The sequence below is a fragment of the Taurulus bubalis genome (assembly GCF_910589615.1).
Source record: "Taurulus bubalis genome assembly, chromosome: 21".
NCBI classification, from domain to species: Eukaryota; Metazoa; Chordata; class Actinopteri; order Perciformes; family Cottidae; genus Taurulus; species Taurulus bubalis.
Window position 1 is genome coordinate 11,718,551 of NC_136609.1, and position 17,874 is coordinate 11,736,424.

The 17,874-nt window shown below is 45.6% G+C and overlaps 2 protein-coding genes across 2 annotated transcripts in view; both read left to right on the forward strand.

Moving 5' to 3' along the window:
• The window catches only part of spega (striated muscle enriched protein kinase a), a gene marked incomplete at its 5' end in the record, with an annotated part of 39,414 nt that extends 33,832 nt beyond the window's left edge, over positions 1-5,582 (forward strand). Inside the window, 7 exons of the mRNA XM_079236893.1 lie at positions 231-395; positions 496-1,102; positions 1,444-1,683; positions 2,628-2,851; positions 2,933-3,008; positions 3,142-3,291; positions 4,085-5,582. Of these exons, the coding sequence (XP_079093019.1) occupies positions 231-395; positions 496-1,102; positions 1,444-1,683; positions 2,628-2,851; positions 2,933-3,008; positions 3,142-3,291; positions 4,085-4,307 (1,685 nt within the window). The 3' untranslated portion in view covers positions 4,308-5,582. The remainder of the gene's footprint in view (positions 1-230; positions 396-495; positions 1,103-1,443; positions 1,684-2,627; positions 2,852-2,932; positions 3,009-3,141; positions 3,292-4,084) is intronic.
• Positions 5,583-6,999: 1,417 nt separating this feature from the next.
• Positions 7,000-15,595, forward strand: LOC306753129 (carboxy-terminal domain RNA polymerase II polypeptide A small phosphatase 1-like; the record flags this gene model as incomplete). The annotated part of the gene is made up of 7 exons (XM_079236975.1): positions 7,000-7,072; positions 11,503-11,651; positions 11,738-11,839; positions 12,103-12,159; positions 12,707-12,799; positions 12,989-13,174; positions 13,265-15,595. The coding sequence occupies 7 exons, from the start codon at positions 7,000-7,002 to the stop codon at positions 13,391-13,393; spliced, it is 789 nt and encodes a 262-aa protein (XP_079093101.1). The 3' UTR covers positions 13,394-15,595.
• Positions 15,596-17,874: the final 2,279 nt, after the last annotated feature.

Genomic DNA, 17,874 nt, shown 5'->3' on the forward strand with positions numbered 1-17,874 from the left:
TGCAGTGTGTCATTCGCAACTTAAAGAGAACAAAACAAGATTATTTTACTTTTGACTTATTCAACTTTTTCTCCTGAGACTTGTCTTTCTTCTCTTCATAGTTCCATTCACATACATGTATATCCAGTATGCATACTTAAATATTAGGAAACACCTATCCAGCATTCTGTGGCCTGTATATAAATAACTTCATATAAAGATCACTTCTTTATTTCCTCTCTGTGCTGCAGGTGATTCTAACTGGCTGACTGTGGCCACTGGAGTGGTGGACTGCTACTACAATGTCACAGACCTGCCACCAGGGGGCACTTTTAAGTTCCGAGTCGCCTGTATCAACAAGGCAGGCCAGGGGCCGTACAGCAACGGCTCGGCTCCAGTCAGCCTGGACTCCACAGGTATTATTACCCTGGGCTGTTGGTTTAAATGTACGGAAGGCTTCAGTCACACCGCGGTGGATGAAAGCAGTAATTTAAGGTCGCGTTTCTGTTTTCTCAGCTGGAGGAGCTCCACCTGCCATGGCCGTCGTAAAGACAGTCCCAGCTCCACATGAACCAGTTGCCCCCTCCTCATCAAAGCCAGTCCAGAACAACGCTCCCAGCACAGCCGTCTCCTCCACCCATGCATCCTCCCTTGTTCCCCTTAAGTCTCCGCCCTCTCTGCCTTCCTGCCCTGCAACAAATCCCCAACTGCCATCTGCAGACGCTCCAAACATAAGCTCCTCTCATCCCTCTTCACCCACCGTCAAAGCGCCTCCACCCTTTGTCCTCCCCAAACCCCAGAGTCCCGTAAACGTGGTGTCTCCCATGACTCAGAGCCCACCGATATCCCCGCCCCCCGCTCTTGTAACCCCGCCGTCGACGGCGATCAAACCGGCCGTGTCCTCTGTGCCCACGTACGTCGCCACCGCCGCCGCCACGGCCCGCGTGACCCCGACTCCCGCCTCCTTCACCCCACAAGTCCTCCAGTCCTCCAGCCTGAGTCCCATCGGGGACGGGGTCAGGACCCCCAGCAGAGGAACCCCATCGGGACGCACCACGCCCTCCACTGCTCTGCGGCAGGGCGTCCCACAGAAACCCTACACCTTCCTGGATGAGAAGGCCAGGTGAGAAATCAGAGAAAACATCATATCATGGGGGTCATAATAAGTGCATTCTTATGGATTATTGAATGTTTGAGATTTGAACAATTTATGCACTGCAGGAGGATTTTAATCAGCAGATTCAATGTTGGTCTATGAAACCTGCACAGAGTTCATTAATCCTGCTTTTCATGCATTGCACTCTCATGCACTCTCATAATGATATGGTTGTTGAAAAAAGAAAAATAAGAATGCCTTGATAAAAATGAAATATTGGATCACAGGCGAGCTCCATCTTCTCCATCTCCTTCTTTAGTTGCAATAGGTTCATAATAATTAACAGGTTATTCATTTCTTTTTGCCAGGGGTCGATTCGGGGTCATCAGAGAGTGCCGCGAGAACGCGACGGGCAAAATCTACATGGCGAAGATCGTCTCCTACAACCAGGAGAACAAGCCGGAGGTCCTGAAGGAGTACGAGATCCTGAAGTCCCTCCGCAACGAGAAGGTCATGGCTCTGCATGAGGCCTACGTCACGCCGCACTACCTGGTGCTGGTGGCCGAGTACTGCACTGGGAAAGAGCTGCTGCACAGCCTCATCGACAGGTGGGAGGGGGGGACACACACACACTGATACACACACACTGATACACACACACTGAGGGACACACACTGAGGGACACACACTGATACACACACACTGAGACACACACACTGAGGGACACACACTGATACACACACACTGAGGGACACACACACAGACAGACACACACACACACACACACACAGACAGACACACACAGCAGGGGGCGGGGCCTTTCCCTCTGAGAGCCAACAATTACTCATTTAAATTAATGTTGATGATTTTTATTGATTTAAAATTACATTTTTCTTTTTATATTAATGTATACAAGTTGTTTGATGTAAGTATATCTAGGCTACTTCTACACATTTTTTAATTTTTAATTCAGTGGTTCATACTGATGATTTTTATTGATTTAAGGTTGAATATTTATGTTTTATTTTTGTATTAATGTATACAAATTGTTTGAGTATCCATGCATTTATAAAGGCCGACTGGATGGAGGGAATTCCAAAAATATTAATTTAAATTAAGAATACTTCTACTTAATTTAATTCAGTGGTTCAGTTTAGCTATACTAATGATTTTTTATTGATTTAAGGTTGTATATTTATATGTTTTATTTCTGTATATCCATACATATATAAAGGCCGACTGGATGGAGGGAATTCAAACATATTCATTTAAATTAAGAATACTTCTACTTAATTTATTTCAGTGGTTCAGTAAAACTATACTGTTGATTTGTATTGATTTATAGTTGAATATTTATGTTTTATTTTTGTATTAATGTAAACAAACTATTTGAGTATACATGCATATATAAAGGCAGAATTCCAAAAATATTCACTTAAAATAATAAATCCAATCACAGAGGTTAAGAGATGTATCAATAGACTCCAGAGGTGATCACTGTTTTTAATACGCATGCATTACCCGTCCAATAACCTCTTCTTGTTCTCGACAGGTTCCGCTACTCCGAGGACGACGTGGTGGGCTACCTGGTCCAGATCCTCCAGGGGGTCGAGTACCTGCACAACCGCAGGGTCCTCCACCTGGACCTCAAGCCCGACAACATCATGGTCACCAACCTCAACGCCGTCAAGATCGTGGACTTCGGGAGCGCTCAGAGCTTCAACCCCCTCAGCCTCAAGCGCTCGGACCCGGGGGACGGGACCCTGGAGTACATGGGTGAGGACGGGAACCTTTGATGTCCCGCAGACCTGTAACATGCATTCAGTCATTATTAAATGTTCCTCCTCTTGACCAAAGCTCCTGAGATGGTAAAAGGTGAAGTGGTCGGCCCTCCGTCGGATATTTGGACCGTCGGCGTTGTCACCTTCATCATGTAAGTATGAGGCGTCATCGTGTTCATTATTTCAACGTGTTGAACGCGTTAAAGCCGGCGCCACCTTCAGCCGATGAAGTGCGTCACATGTTGAGCGATCCTGCTCAGCTGTGTTTCTTTGTGCTTCATCCAGGCTCAGCGGCCGGCTGCCCTTTGAAGATAAAGACCCTCTGCAAGTGGAAGCCAAAATCCTGATGGCCAAGTTTGACCCGACCAGACTTTACCCAAACGTGTCCCAAAGCGCCTCCGCCGTTCTCAAGAAGATGCTGAGCAGCTACTCATGGTGAGTCACCCAAGGTCTCACCCTCCTGTGTGTTTATGTATGTTTATGTGTATTCATGTGTGTATTCATGTGTGTATTCCTGTATGTTTATGTGTATTCCTATGTTTATGTGTATTTATATGTGTTTATGTGTATTCCTATGTATATTCATGTGTGTATTCATGTGTGTTTATGTGTATTCATGTGTGTATTCCTGTGTGTATGCCTGTGTGTATTTCTATATTTTTATGTGTATTCATGTGTGTTTATATAAATTCATGTGTTCATGTGTATATTCCTGTATGTTTATGTGTATTCCTGTGTGTATTCCTATGTTTTTATGTGTATTCCTATGTGTATTCCTGTGTGTATTCCTATATGTTTATGTGTATTCCTATGTTTGTATGTGTATTCCTGTGTGTATTCCTATGTTTTTATGTGTATTCCTATATGTTTATGTATATTCCTGTGTGTATTCCTATATGTTTATGTGTATTCCTGTGTGTATTCCTATGTTTGTATGTGTATTCCTATATGTTTATGTGTATTCCTATGTTTTTATGTGTATTCCTATATGTTTATGTGTATTCCTATGTGTATTCCTATATGTTTATGTGTATTCCTATGTGTATTCCTATGTGTATTCCTGTGTGTATTCCTATGTTTGTATGTGTATTCCTATATGTTTATGTGTATTCCTATGTTTGTATGTGTATTCCTATATGTTTATGTGTATTCCTATGTTTTTATGTGTATTCCTATATGTTTATGTGTATTCCTATATGTTTATGTGTATTCCCATGTGTACTCCCAGGGCCCGTCCGACCACACGGGACTGCTTCACACAGGCTTGGCTGCAGGACTCCTACCTGATGAAGCTGAGGAGGCAGACGCTCACCTTCCCCTCCAGCCGACTCAAAGAGTTCCTGGTGGAGCAGCAGCGCCGCCGCACGGAGGACGCCACCAAGCACAAGGTGCTGCTGCGCACCTACCAGAGCTCGCCGGCGTCCGGCACCGCCCCGCTCGGCCCGAAGTGAGGCGGCGGCGGCGGGAGGCGCAGCACCACACACACGCATGAGTATCAGGGTCGGATCTGCCGAATTTCACCTCTGTGATTCACCGCTGCATGAAAGATATGCCAGCGGGGGATGGGAGAGGGATGATGGAGCCTGAGTATCCACAGGAAAGACAGGAGTCCACGCCGTGACATGTTCATCGGGCCGAAGGAGTTCAGAACTGCTCAGAAACTGTTCGTCCTTTGAGAGGAAACAGGACGCTGTTTGATTTTCTTTGATCGCACAAGTTCTCGGTCACCTTGTGAATTCTGAAAGTGCACATTAATATTTGGTTTTGGATGAACATTGGTCTCCATGTGTGCCATTAGCGTTTCCGCCTTTTTGTTTCTGTCACTAAATGTATTAGTCAACAACTCATGTGAATGTACCATGATTTAAGCTGCTAAATTATTTTTGCATTTAATTTACACGTTTTTAAAACTCAAAACCAAAAATATTCTTCTTTTTTTTTCTTCTTGAAATTGTTTACTTTTTACATGTTAATTTATTTGTGTGTGTGCGTGTGTGTGTGTGTGTGTGTGTGTGTGTGTGTGTGTGTGTGTGTGTGTGTGTGTGTGTGTGTGTGTGTGTGTGTGTGTGTGTGTGTGTGTGTGCGCGCGCGAGAGCATTTTTGAATCACTTTTAGAATTCTCATCGAGGCAAAAAAAAATGAAAAAAAAAGGTAAAAATAAGGAGTGTGTTTGTGATTGGTGTTCAGATTCACATCGTTAAAATGAAATATTTTAGGGTGACATAGGAATTTTTTGGTACAACTTCTTGTTCTGTGGTTGAAACTGAACTCTGTAATAAACTATGAAGAAAAAATCAGTCTGTAATGTAGATTTGACATTTTACATGGAAGTCATCCTCTGGTGAACTGCTGTGGTTTCTCAGTATTGCCCATCGGTTGGTCGGGTTGCTTCAATCACGATCACCCAGTCAGTGCCTAAATCGGATTGATATCCAAAGTATTTCTCTTGTAAATGTGTCTCCGGTGGTAATAATTCACAATTGATTGACAAATGTTTGACTTTGACCGAAGCAAAACACGTCTGTCTGCAATATTTGGACTTTCCAATGACACGGCTGCGTTTAGGTTCATCCATGCATACATACACGCAGTCCTTGTAATAATAGAACGTCTTGTGTATTGCTCGATCACAGTGTTCCTTTTTGTATGAATTTGGGCGTTTGAAGATTTATAAATGTACCAATTTGCGGTGTTTATATGTGGGGGGGAGTGAAGATGTTTTTATGAGAAGGTATGTAATAAACTATTGATACAATTGGGGAAAGTGACTTGCTTTCAGCTTTGTGGAATGCAGTCTGCACAGTAAAAACCTCCTCACACGACCAATATGACACCAATATGTTGTGGTTGTGCAGTATAAGGTTGTGCAATATAACACAATATAAATATGTCCACCAATAGACATTTTGCAATTGAATATGTCTGATTGCGTAACATCGACGTCCAAGACAACGTTGCAAATCTATAATAAGCAGTACTGCTATCTGGCAGTATTGCATGTTTATGCATGTTTACCATACATGATATAGGATTGTATCCATACTGTTGATACAGATAATCAGAATGCATGACTCAATGCAACAACAACAAAGGTGAAAAAGCCTTTTCCTGCAAAGAAACACACCAATAATGGGAAAGCAAGGAAAACATCTCACTTCGAAGAGAAAATATGACAAACAAATGTAAAATATTGATATAAAAGCTGTTTATTTTGCAAACTATGACACCCAGCTACACTGAAACGTCAGAGTTTGAACCCTGCTACTGTATTTTGGAGGAGGCGGGGAAAAAGTCGGCACTTGTGCGACGGTCCCTGACTCGAGGCGGTTTCAAGGGGACCCGAACTGGGCGTTTCTTTACCGCTACTTCTACTAAACTTATAGTTGTTGGCGACAGTTTTCTCTAATATTGTCCATTACACAACAACCACGGTAGCACAGACCTACGTACACACACACACACACACACACACACACACACACACACACACACACACACACACACACACACACACACACACACGTCCCGGGCCGGAAGTAGAAAACACTGCGAAACGTGTCCACGGTGACGCGCAATGGAGGCGTTGAAGGAGTAGTGAAGTTAGTAGTTAGTCCATCACATGCTTTATTGAACGTGTTAACGTGCTGTGTGGTGAACACGGCTCCAGGCTGCATATGTGACAGCAACGTGTTGTTTACTCGTTAAGTTTTGAGTAACTTTTAAGGGACCATCGCCAAACTCGCCGACGCCAGAGGGAGTGTCGCTGCGCGCGCCGTTTTAAGTGAAATGGGAAGCCTTGAAACCTCCGTGTTTGTATCTTGAAATTGCGAGGAGGAGTTGAGCACCATATTGAATCAAAGTTGCTATCTCGCTGGCAAAGAGTTGCGTTGTTGTTGTTGTTGTTGCTGGAAGTTTACCGGACTGGACCCGTGGAGCGGACAGCGGCCTCCGCGGCGTCATGGCCGAGCTGTAGGCGACTTTGTTGCGATGTTTTCCGGAGCGATTCGGCTTCGTTTGTCTCCACGTTAAAGTTTTTTTTTTTTTTTTTTTTTTTTTTTTTTTTGGGTAATGCACCGAGTCAGCGAACTGTCTGTAACTTTTTAAAAGCGTGATATTTTCACTCCGGACCAGACCTTGCATGTGATGGACAACCCGTCCTCAATAATCACCCAAGTCAGCCGGGATGAGGAGGGCAGCAAAGCCGCGGCGGAGAGGGGTAAGTGTCTTTTTATTGAGGGAAATAATACACTTTGAAAAACAAAAAGTTCTGCAGAGCTCCGTGAGTCCGAGTCCACGACCCCTCCGGCTCGGAACCCGCCCATGAATCTGCTTTGTAGTGCACATTATAGTGACCACCAGCCTCTGGGGAAGCAGGGAAGCACTGAACCGTCCCGGTCTCTCTCTCGTGCATAGATCATGGCTGCGGCCCTTCGGCCTGTGATGGAAGTCAAGGAAATGACGTATCAAGAGAGCATTCATACTTTAATATCTTACAGTCGCCTCAAACCCACTTTAAATCATATTAGTGATGGATTATACAGCTCCATGCGTCAAATAAGCACATATAGAGGATATTGGATATGTTAAATCCTGGCATCCGGATGATGATCAACTTCTACTTTCCCTCCTGTGTGTTTGTAGACCTGGAGTCTCTTCTCTGCTGCCTTGGCTCCTGGAGCTGTTTACTCCATGACAGGCCCTCTGGTTCCCTCCTCACTCAGGGACCGGCGGTGACATTGTCATTTCCTCAATGAAGCACAGAAATGTAAAAAAAGATCTATGCTTCATTGAGGAAATCCCAGTTTCATCACCCGCTTCTTGCCCTTCTGGCACAGACCTCTGGGTCATCCGGAGGGTGAAGCAGGTTCCTGAGTAATCTGGTGACCTGTCAGTCATCCTCTGCCAGTGGCTCTGGTAAAGGCCGACGTCGGGTGTCACTTCCAGCCTGCGTCGTGTCACACAGCAACACTTGGAGTTAAAAAGCGTATCATGTGCACACACACACACACACACACACACACACACACACACACACACACACACACACACACACACACACACATATGGGAGATGGATGACGAGTAACTGAAACGTCAAACCTAATCTTTCACATAACCTTGTCCTCTCACTGTGGCAACAGCATGTTTACTTTGTCCCGCCTCCAGCTGTTCGGACGTTTTGATAACAGAGCTGCTGCGCTTCATCAAGTCAGAAAACGCTTGTAGTTTAGAGACCCACCACATAAAGGAGCCTGCTGGTGGGGTTTAACAGCGTTTGAGGGTTATAAATAGGCACATAAGTCAAACGTAGGCCTACAGTTGTTTAAAATAAATCCACAAATGAATGGCTCGTCGTGCCGGACCACTTTTGAATGTTTCTCAACTTCACGAGGTGTTGCTTCATATCCGACATTCATTTGAGATCACTACGGCTGATTATGGCCGTTTGAATGCATTTTGTATTCTATAAACAAGCAGTGTTGAAATCCAACAATCTCTTCATAATCCTTTTGAGAACGCCTGGAAACTGGGTCAAAGGGCAGAAAAGTTGGAAACATCCCGAGCTCATGACGGTCGCTGCTCGACCCGCTAACCTTTATGATATCTGTATTTATTAGATCATCATGAAATGCAAAGTGCACCATCACTGGCTGGTTAGTCATCTCCCACTCGACTCCAAAAGGGCGGCTGTCAGGTCAGTTCCTCATACCACTAATGACAGTGAGGGTTCTCCCAGCCGGCCTCGCTCATCAGGGTGCCACTCATCAGGGTGCCACTCATCAGGGTGTCACTCATCAGGGTGCCACTCATCAGGGTGCCACTCATCAGGGTGCCACTCATCAGGGTGTCACTCATCAGGGTGCCAGCATCTTGTGAGGTATCGCGGTCCGTCAGTCTGCATGGAGCCCACACACTTTTTATTATTCTTTTAGAGCGTTTTATTACAACATGAAAGTCTGCAAATCAAAGAAATAAGAGCAAAAGAACAAGTTAAATTGTTCATATGTTTGAGATGGCAATGTGGCTGAAGCTCAGCTCTCTTCATTAAGAGCGTGAGCGTCTCTGGTTTAGGAATTAGGATCCGAGTCCACGCATTGAATCTTCTGGTATTTTAGAATGCAACACATTGGACTTCATCTCAAGCTGTACGTGTGTTTTCCTGCTTTAAGTGTTAATAAATATATATATATATATGTATATATATATATATTAACGAGTGAAAATGAAAAGCGACTCGACATGAAGCAGATGTCACTGACTTCACCCACAAATATACATCAGACGGTTGTTTCATCTCGGCTTGGAGCCAGATGTGTTAAAACCCACAACTTAAAATACTGCAAAATGAGCTGCTACTTCTTAAACAATGTACATGCTAATTATGTCTACGTAGCACGTGATGCCCCTTTAGTTGAGGGAGACGATGGGAAGAACACAGCAGCTGGAAGCCTCCGGTTCCTCAAAGTGATGAGTCCTGGAGACGGGGGCTGTGCTTCTCTCTGACCGGCACACATCGCACCGTAAGGGTAATAACACGTGGTGTAAGTGTTATAAACATCAAAACAAATGTGAAACAAAAAGAAGAGGACATTTGAAATAGATCTGAGACTGTTTGAGAAATACAGATTATTTTTTAAGACTTAATAACCGGTCAAACCCAAAGTGAACGTTTGCGATCCTAGTATTTGGAAATGCTCACATAATTAAATTGATAATTGTTTTCAGAGTGAGATGAGTTGGACGAGGCTGGAAACGCACTCGTCGTCATAAAGCCCCTTTTTGTGTGGTCGGCACCCAGTTATTCATTTCTATTCTGGTCAAGAAGTGTGTGTGAAAAACATGAATATTGAAGCTAACGGAGACTTGAGGGAGCAGACAAGGACAAGGGAGGGAACACCGGAAGTTATACGGACACAAGGGAGGGAGCGAGGACACAAGGGAGGGAGCGAGGACACAAGGGAGGGAGCGAGGAAAGAAAGCAGTGAAGAGCACAATGGATAAGGACGTAAGGGACCGAATAAGATTAATTTCACAGCAAAGATGCGACACATTTATGAATCTCTATTGTTTAAGTGCTTTATTTTTGTTGGTGTCAGGAAAAGTAGGCCACACATGAATTGATTAGTTGTCTATGAGGTTGAAGGAATGAAAACCTGCCTGTTAACAACCTGAAAGCAAATGAAAAGTGTCACCAGCTCCCGCTCCTCTAAAACGCGATGGCAGGTCGCTTCCTCCGCTGATACCCGTCTGTTTCCTCTTCCTGTTTTGGCCCGAGCGCGGCGGAGGCCGTCAGAGGGTCAGACGGAGTTTGAATCCACAAACGGCGGAGGAGGGAATGAAAGAGGCGAGAGGGACGCACAACAGAGGCCTGTGTGTTGGCAGCACGGTCACGTCCGGACACACAGAGGGAGGACGGGGCAGAAAGAGGCCCAAACAAAGTGTACCGAGGCTGGTGAGAGATTCAGGGGACGCGGAAGCGGGCCGAGTGGAGTTCAGCTCATTGACAAACTTCAGGGGGAATCCCTGCAGAACTTCTGCCTCAAACAAGGGAACAAAGTCAAACCTAAAGTCTCTGACTCCGCCTCCACACGCCATCGCTCGCCGCCAGGTGACCCGCTTACCTTCTCAAAGACAAACTGCTCTTTGCCACAAAAGTACAATATAGAAAAATCCAATTAAAGACGACCAATTATCTCACTTTCCTTCCTGAAAACATGATTTTATTTTGAGGTTTATTTGTACTGCACTTTTCAAATTGACGACTAAATGCGGTACAATAAATCAACGAGGAAAACACATTTAACGAGAGGTTATACGACTCGAGAGCAAGGGATGAGCTTTATACCTGTTGAGATCCAACACGCAGAAATGGACAGAGATTTTACAGATGGCTTTCATTGCCTGTTACCTGTTGTGTACAATGTGCTTCAATATTTCATATATTACTACATGCAAAAAGGGTTAACTTTAAAAAGACACATCTCGAAGATATCATTAGGTGCATTGTGCAGAAGTTGTCCGTCGGTATGTCTGAACGCTGTCCTCATGATGTGCGTGTGATGCCTGTATAATGCTGTTAAAGTGCAGCGGCTTCATTGGAGATGCCTGTTTGCTGCTGACATCAGAGCGTTACGCAAGAGCTGCTGGCAGGGACGTGAGCCTGCAGGAGGGTCTGTGCACATGACTAAAGTATGAGGAAAGCTGCTGCATGTACTTTGTACTGTTGTCATACATTCGCTGACAAGATGGAGTCCTCAGTGCGGGAGTTATTATCCCTGAAATGCAGTTATAACTGCTTATTTTGTCTTTTTTGAAAGACTTACAGCTGCTCTTGGCAGGATTTGTGTCTGTTTCACGGTTTGCTGCAGATTGTTAAGGTTTAACAGCATCACACAAACTGGATTATCTCTACAGACATTTGTATATGATTGATAACTTGTTTAATCTATAATTTGCCACTAAGTCATTCGGCTCTAGCTTCTCAAGTCAGAGGACGTGATGTTTCTTTGTCTTGAATAAAACAATGAACGTGAAGATGAATAAAGACAAGCTAGAACATAAGGATAGTGAGGGTACTCCCAAAGAGGCTGCAGCTTGTTGACCTCCTCCTCCTCTTCCTCCTCTTCCTCCTCCTCCTCCTCTGCAGGCTCCTCGCCCTCTCTGTCCTCCAAGAAGCCCAGGAGCGGAGGCCTCTTCTCCAGCCTCTTCTGCTGCCTGTGTCGGGACCATCCCGAACCCCAGCCCGTCAACAACAACGCCCCCCTGCTGGTGGAGGAGAACGGCACCGTCTCCAAGGTGGGTTTCATATTTGTCCTGTTTTGACGGCAGCGGAGAGATAAAAAAAATCTGTGTTCAACAGAAGTCTGACTCCTGTGCTTTAGATCCAGGTGAAGCCGCTGCTGCCTCCAGTGAAGTCTAAAGACTCGGGGAAGATCTGCGTGGTCATAGATCTGGATGAGACGTTGGTTCACAGCTCCTTCAAGGTCTGTAATGTGATCACATTACATCATTAGATGTTAGACACTACAGCCTCTCATCTGGTTGTTGTTGGCTCTGACGGTGACACGTCTGTCATCCTACAGACTGTTTGTCTCCACCTGCATCTGTCCTCCAATAATACCACACATTTTACACTGCAAGAGGCCATGCTTGTCTCCTTTCCTGCTAGTGAACCTCTTCCTCATCATTTGGGGATTTGGATCCTGCTCATGTTGACATCTATATGTTTCTCCTGTCACTCCAACAGCCTGTGAACAATGCAGACTTCATCATTCCTGTGGAAATAGATGGAACAGTACACCAGGTAATGTTGGCATCCCGCTCACACTGTAACGCGTCGCCTCGCCGCCCTTGCGGTCGTGCGATAGCTGGGCTCTCGGGTTCAAATTGCCGAGCGTAGTCGGTGCCGCCGGCGTTTAAAGGGGATTTGGAGACGGGTGACATACCGTGGGTCTGGGCCTGATTCAAGTAATCCAGGATAGGTTTGTTGAGACAAGCACAGCCTATTCCGGATGACTTGGTTCAGGAACGCTACCCTCATCCGCCGCCGCCGCAGAAGGAAGAACGCTGGAGGAGCTTCAAGGAAACGAGTCCCGGGTTTTACTTTTGGAGCCAAATGCCTGTCTGTCTGTGATCTATACGAGTGTGTTTCCTTTATTCAGCAAGTCCTGAATGCCTGGCATTGAAATGTGTTGAATAATGCACGCTGCTTCTTCGACGCCCCCATGTCAAAAAAGTCATGGTTTGCACAGATTATGTCAAAGCGTCACAGTTCCTCCGGCAGCTAGACGGTTTGTAGAGACTTGTTTTATTTCTCGAATGTAAGGTTTAAAATTCCTGTGTGTTCCCAGGTGTACGTCCTGAAGCGGCCCCACGTCGACGAGTTCCTGAAGAGGATGGGAGAACTGTTCGAGTGCGTCCTGTTCACTGCCAGTTTAGCCAAGGTGAGAACGCTGCAGAATCACATGCTTGTTTTGGGTGTTTTATTCACATTATAGTCACAGCGGAGCAAAAAAGGGGAAACCCTCCGAGGCGTGACGCAACACAGCCTCTGGCTGCTGACTTCCTGTCGTTCATTTTGTGGACACATGTGGTCACGTCCATTGACACGCCTCCGTGCGTCTCCCTCGCAGTACGCGGACCCCGTCTCCGACCTCCTGGACAAGTGGGGCGCTTTCCGCTCCCGCCTGTTCCGGGAGTCCTGCGTCTTCTACCGAGGGAATTACGTCAAGGACCTGAGCCGCCTGGGCCGCGACCTGAACAAGGTCATCATCGTGGACAACTCCCCGGCCTCCTACATCTTCCACCCCGACAACGCGGTGAGTCGCACGCTGAGTCACGGCGTAGAGGGTGACGGGTTAGCCATGCCGCTGTTGTCGGTCGCTGATGATTTTTTGGTCTTCTTCCAGGTTCCCGTGGCCTCGTGGTTCGACGACATGTCCGACACCGAGCTGCTGGACCTCATCCCGTTCTTCGAGAGGCTGAGCAAAGTGGATAACGTCTACACGGTGCTGAAGCACCAAGGGGCCGCGAGCTAACGGCGTTTTTTTCTTTCTTTCGACTTCTCATCTCAGCTCTGAACAAAACGGCGTACAAAAAAAACCCACGGATTCACCCACACCAGCGAGGCTCCGGCTCTCACCGCCCCTCCAGACTGCTTCACGGAGCCTCCACCTTCAACAGCCAACATCCTATCTGGGAGTCTTCAGTGACTTCAAACGGCCTCGCCACCGCCACCTACTGGTCGAACGGGGAAACTCCCGGACATCTGTAACGTTCTCCGCATCGGCTCGACGTGGGACGAAAGGATGGACGGATGAGGCGCCGCCGAGCTGCAGAAGAAGTCGGTCGCCTCCGGACTCGGACTGGGTACCGGACTTCTCGTGGATTCACCGGTCCGATTCTGCACCAGAGGCAGGATTTGATAGTGGAACCGAAATTCTGAAAAGATTTACGTGCAAATGAACTTCGTCGGTCTCGTCGTTGAAAGAGCAGATGGTTCTACGCGTTCCAGAGACGTCTTTTCAACCAGAACTTTGCCACGCATCCTTAATTTAGCCAATCATCACACTATTTGTCTGCAGAAAAATTAGCTTGTGATCCTCGGGAGTCATTTTAGAGTTCCTAGAGCGTGATCAGTTCATTTTAAATAACGGGGACAGTGTTACAGATTAAACCGATAAAAACTAAAAGTGATCAAAGTGTTAAATTCACTAATAACAAAATGATTGGATGGCACTTTACAAGTTCAATCCTCCCTTTCATGATGGAGACAATTATTTGAGCACAATTTGGAAACTTAACTCCGCTTACAGCATTAGATAATGAATGTGGATCTTTATTTGGGACTGCAAGTATGTATTTTGTTACTAGCTAGTAAGGAAAACCAATATACACAACTCTAATCCCTTAGTAAATTAGTAAAAACCCAAAAACAATGAGTCCTTTTTAAACAAGCCAAGCAAGACACTAGTATGAATATCAAAGCACGAGTACCACCGCAAACAGCACACACACACACACACACACACACACACACACACACACACACACACACACACACACACAAAACTTGAATTTTTCACAGACTGCATTTGAATGGTAGGAGAAAGTTGTGTGACGCAGGAAAAGGTTACAGCTCGGTTTGTCAGTTTGGGTCTCATACGCTTCAGAGTACAACGTCTTCATTCTTCTTCTTTGTCTTCTTCCCCTAAGCGGTACACACAGGCTGGAAACAGTTTCAGGACTTTGTAATGAAATGTGTGTTGGGGGGGGGGCTGCCATGAGGACATGAGGTGTGTCGGGGGAGCAGACAACAACAAAGAGGGAGATTTAAAGGAGAACCCCACCCTTCAAACACTGCTACTGACATCGCTATTGTTCATTCAAAGTTGCCAAGAATAATTCATTGTTGGGATTGTAGAAAATCAGCAACAGCAATAAAAAGAAGGGTGATTTGAGGTGGGATTTCCTTTAAAAACTCCTTCAGGTGATGTAGCGGGCCTCCTGCTCCTCATGCGTTGACAATACCGAGTGTTGACTGAAGAATGAAGCCGTGGATCCAATGGAGCCCTAAGAGGATTGTGATGAGGCAGTGGTGACAATTAAATCCAACACATTAAGAGTTATTGCATTATTTTTCTATGTTTAACAAATTTGTTTCAATCAAATTAGCCGATTTCTTTCTGAATGAGTGTTTTCTTGTTGTGTTTGTGTCCAGGAGTGCGACTCTGATACAATAATTACAGTTAGTTTTGTTTGTTTTCATGCGAGACCTGGTGGTTTACCTCATATATTAATAGGCAATATATGGATCAGAAGCGCCAGCAAATGACTAAAAGGTTAGTATCTTACTGTTGTAGACGCATAACAGGGTCGTTATTTTGATAGGTGTGTTTCATAAGCCATCGTCATCATTAGGTTCAGTGCCGATGACTGACGTTTTTTTAAGGAATTTGTCGGCAAATTGAGTATTTATAGGAACGTTAAGTCATTTGATTACATAAAGTGTTGTCAGTCCGGGCCCATTCACTGATACTGTACTTCTTACACATTCAGTAGATGTATATTTTGTTTTGCACAGTAAAAAAAGCAAACAAATGTTCATTAATATATGGAATATTCATGTTACTGTACTCATGGTTGAATAGATGTAACCTAATGTTTGACCTGTTTTATCATACCAAATTATATATTGACTGTATGTAATAATGCAATTTCTTTCCCCCATAAATGCTAAATGAAAGATGGTCCAGGTTCATGTGGAGCATTTCTTCTTCTCAAAACGATTCAAACTAAGAAACAAGCATCTGTGAAAGTTTGGTAAATCCTCTTGTGGTGCAAATACCTGTGTTGTTCAAATAGATGTGAATGCGCTCATTTATTATAGTAACAAATCGAAAACAATATGCTACAGCAACGTCAGTTCATTCCTTTGTTTGGCCAGTTGGGGGCAGCACTAGACCGAACACAGGCTGTGAACAATTAGTCATTTTATCAAGACACATTTTAATAAACCTAATCATAATAACAGCTTATTTTTCTCTCCTGAACTAAGTCATCCTCCAAATCAATTATATTTAGTTGAATAACACTGCAGTTGGTTGTCACAGGTTTGGTTTTACTTTGAGCAGATAGACTACTAGTACATATACGGTATATGTTTATGGGTTTCTGAATAATCAGAGAAGGGATTCTGAGAAAAACCCGTGTGGATATTAAGAGTGAAGATCTTGAGGATTATCTTTGATGACTTTCTAATTTGTGTGTTTGTGTTGAGCAATAATACCAATGCAGCTGCACTGATTTCAATAAGGGCAAAACATTATAATCAGTGTTTGCACGTTCTTTGCCATGACCACTAGAAGCAGCAGCAGATGAAGAATAGATTATATTGTCTGCACTTGAGCGTTTCTGTCTTCATTCATCCAGATGGGGAGAATATTGTAGAAAAAGTGTGACGCTCTTATTTTGAAATAATCGTACCGGAAGTGTGGGTCATTCAGCGCGGGTAAAGTAGCTAAGACCGGCTGAGCAGCGTGACTACCTTTTTATAACGTTACACTAGTCGTAATTACGACAACACACCGTAATAAGTGCATTTGTGTTTCATTTGTGTTTAAAACGCGTTGTGTTGAGGGAAGCCGGTCCAGCAGCCTCCTCTCTTACCTGTGAGCTTCTCTACGTATTGTATTGAGCTGCTTCTGGGTATTTATACTATACTGTAAAGTGTTTTTGTTTATTTTTTATCATCCACTTTCCATCCATTTAGAGACCGACGAGGACCAATGATTTCAGTCTCCACTCAAAATAAGGGAAACGCCTCCATGAAACAACCACTTCAGCTCTGAGGACTCAGCTACACCTGGCAGGTGTGATGGTCTGCCAGCCTCAGATGAGTCAGTCCACGCCTCCACTCCCATTATGAGTTAACAGACTCATGACTCATGACAGAGGCTAGATAGCTGGAGCCCAACTTGCAGGTATGTCTGCCGCTGCCTGTGCAGAAGCTGTGAAGAAGCTGTGAAGAAGCTGCTGCTGCCAGAGAAGAAGCTGCTGCTGCCAGAGAAGAAGCTGCTGCTGCCAGAGAAGAAGCTGCTGCTGCCCGTGAAGAAGCTGCCAGTGAAGAAGCTGCTGCTGCCAGTGAAGAAGCTGCTGCTGCCAGAGAAGAAGCTGCTGCTGCCCGTGAAGAAGCTGCCAGTGAAGAAGCTGCTGCTGCCAGAGAAGAAGCTGCTGCTGCCCGTGAAGAAGCTGCCAGTGAAGAAGCTGCTGCCCGTGAAGAAGCTGCCAGTGAAGAAGCTGCCAGTGAAGAAGCTGCTGCCCGTGAAGAAGCTGCCAGTGAAGAAGCTGCCAGTGAAGAAGCTGCTGCCCGTGAAGAAGCTGCTGCTGCCTGTGAAGAAGCTGCCAGTGAAGAAGCTGCCAGTGAAGAAGCTGCTGCCCGTGAAGAAGCTGCTGCCCGTGAAGAAGCTGCTGCCCGTGAAGAAGCTGCCAGTGAAGAAGCTGCTGCCCGTGAAGAAGCTGCCAGTGAAGAAGCTGCTGCCCGTGAAGAAGCTGCTGCTGCCCGTGAAGAAGCTGCCAGTGAAGAAGCTGCTGCCCGTGAAGAAGCTGCTGCTGCCCGTGAAGAAGCTGCCAGTGAAGAAGCTGCCAGTGAAGAAGCTGCTGCTGCCAGTGAAGAAGCTGCCAGTGAAGAAGCTGCTGCTGCCAGAGAAGAAGCTGCCAGTGAAGAAGCTGCTGCCCGTGAAGAAGCTGCCACTGCCAGTGAAGAAGCTGCCAGTGAAGAAGCTGCCATTGAAGAAGCTGCTGCCTGTGAAAAAGCTGCCAGTGAAGAAGCTGCCACTGCCAGTGAAGAAGCTGCCAGTGAAGAAGCTGCCACTGCCAGTGAAGAAGCTGCCACTGCCAGTGAAGAAGCTGCCACTGCCAGTGAAGAAGCTGCTGCTGCCAGTGAAGAAGCTGCTGCTGCCAGTGAAGAAGCTGCTGCTGCCAGTGAAGAAGCTGCCGCTGCCAGTGAAGAAGCGGTGAA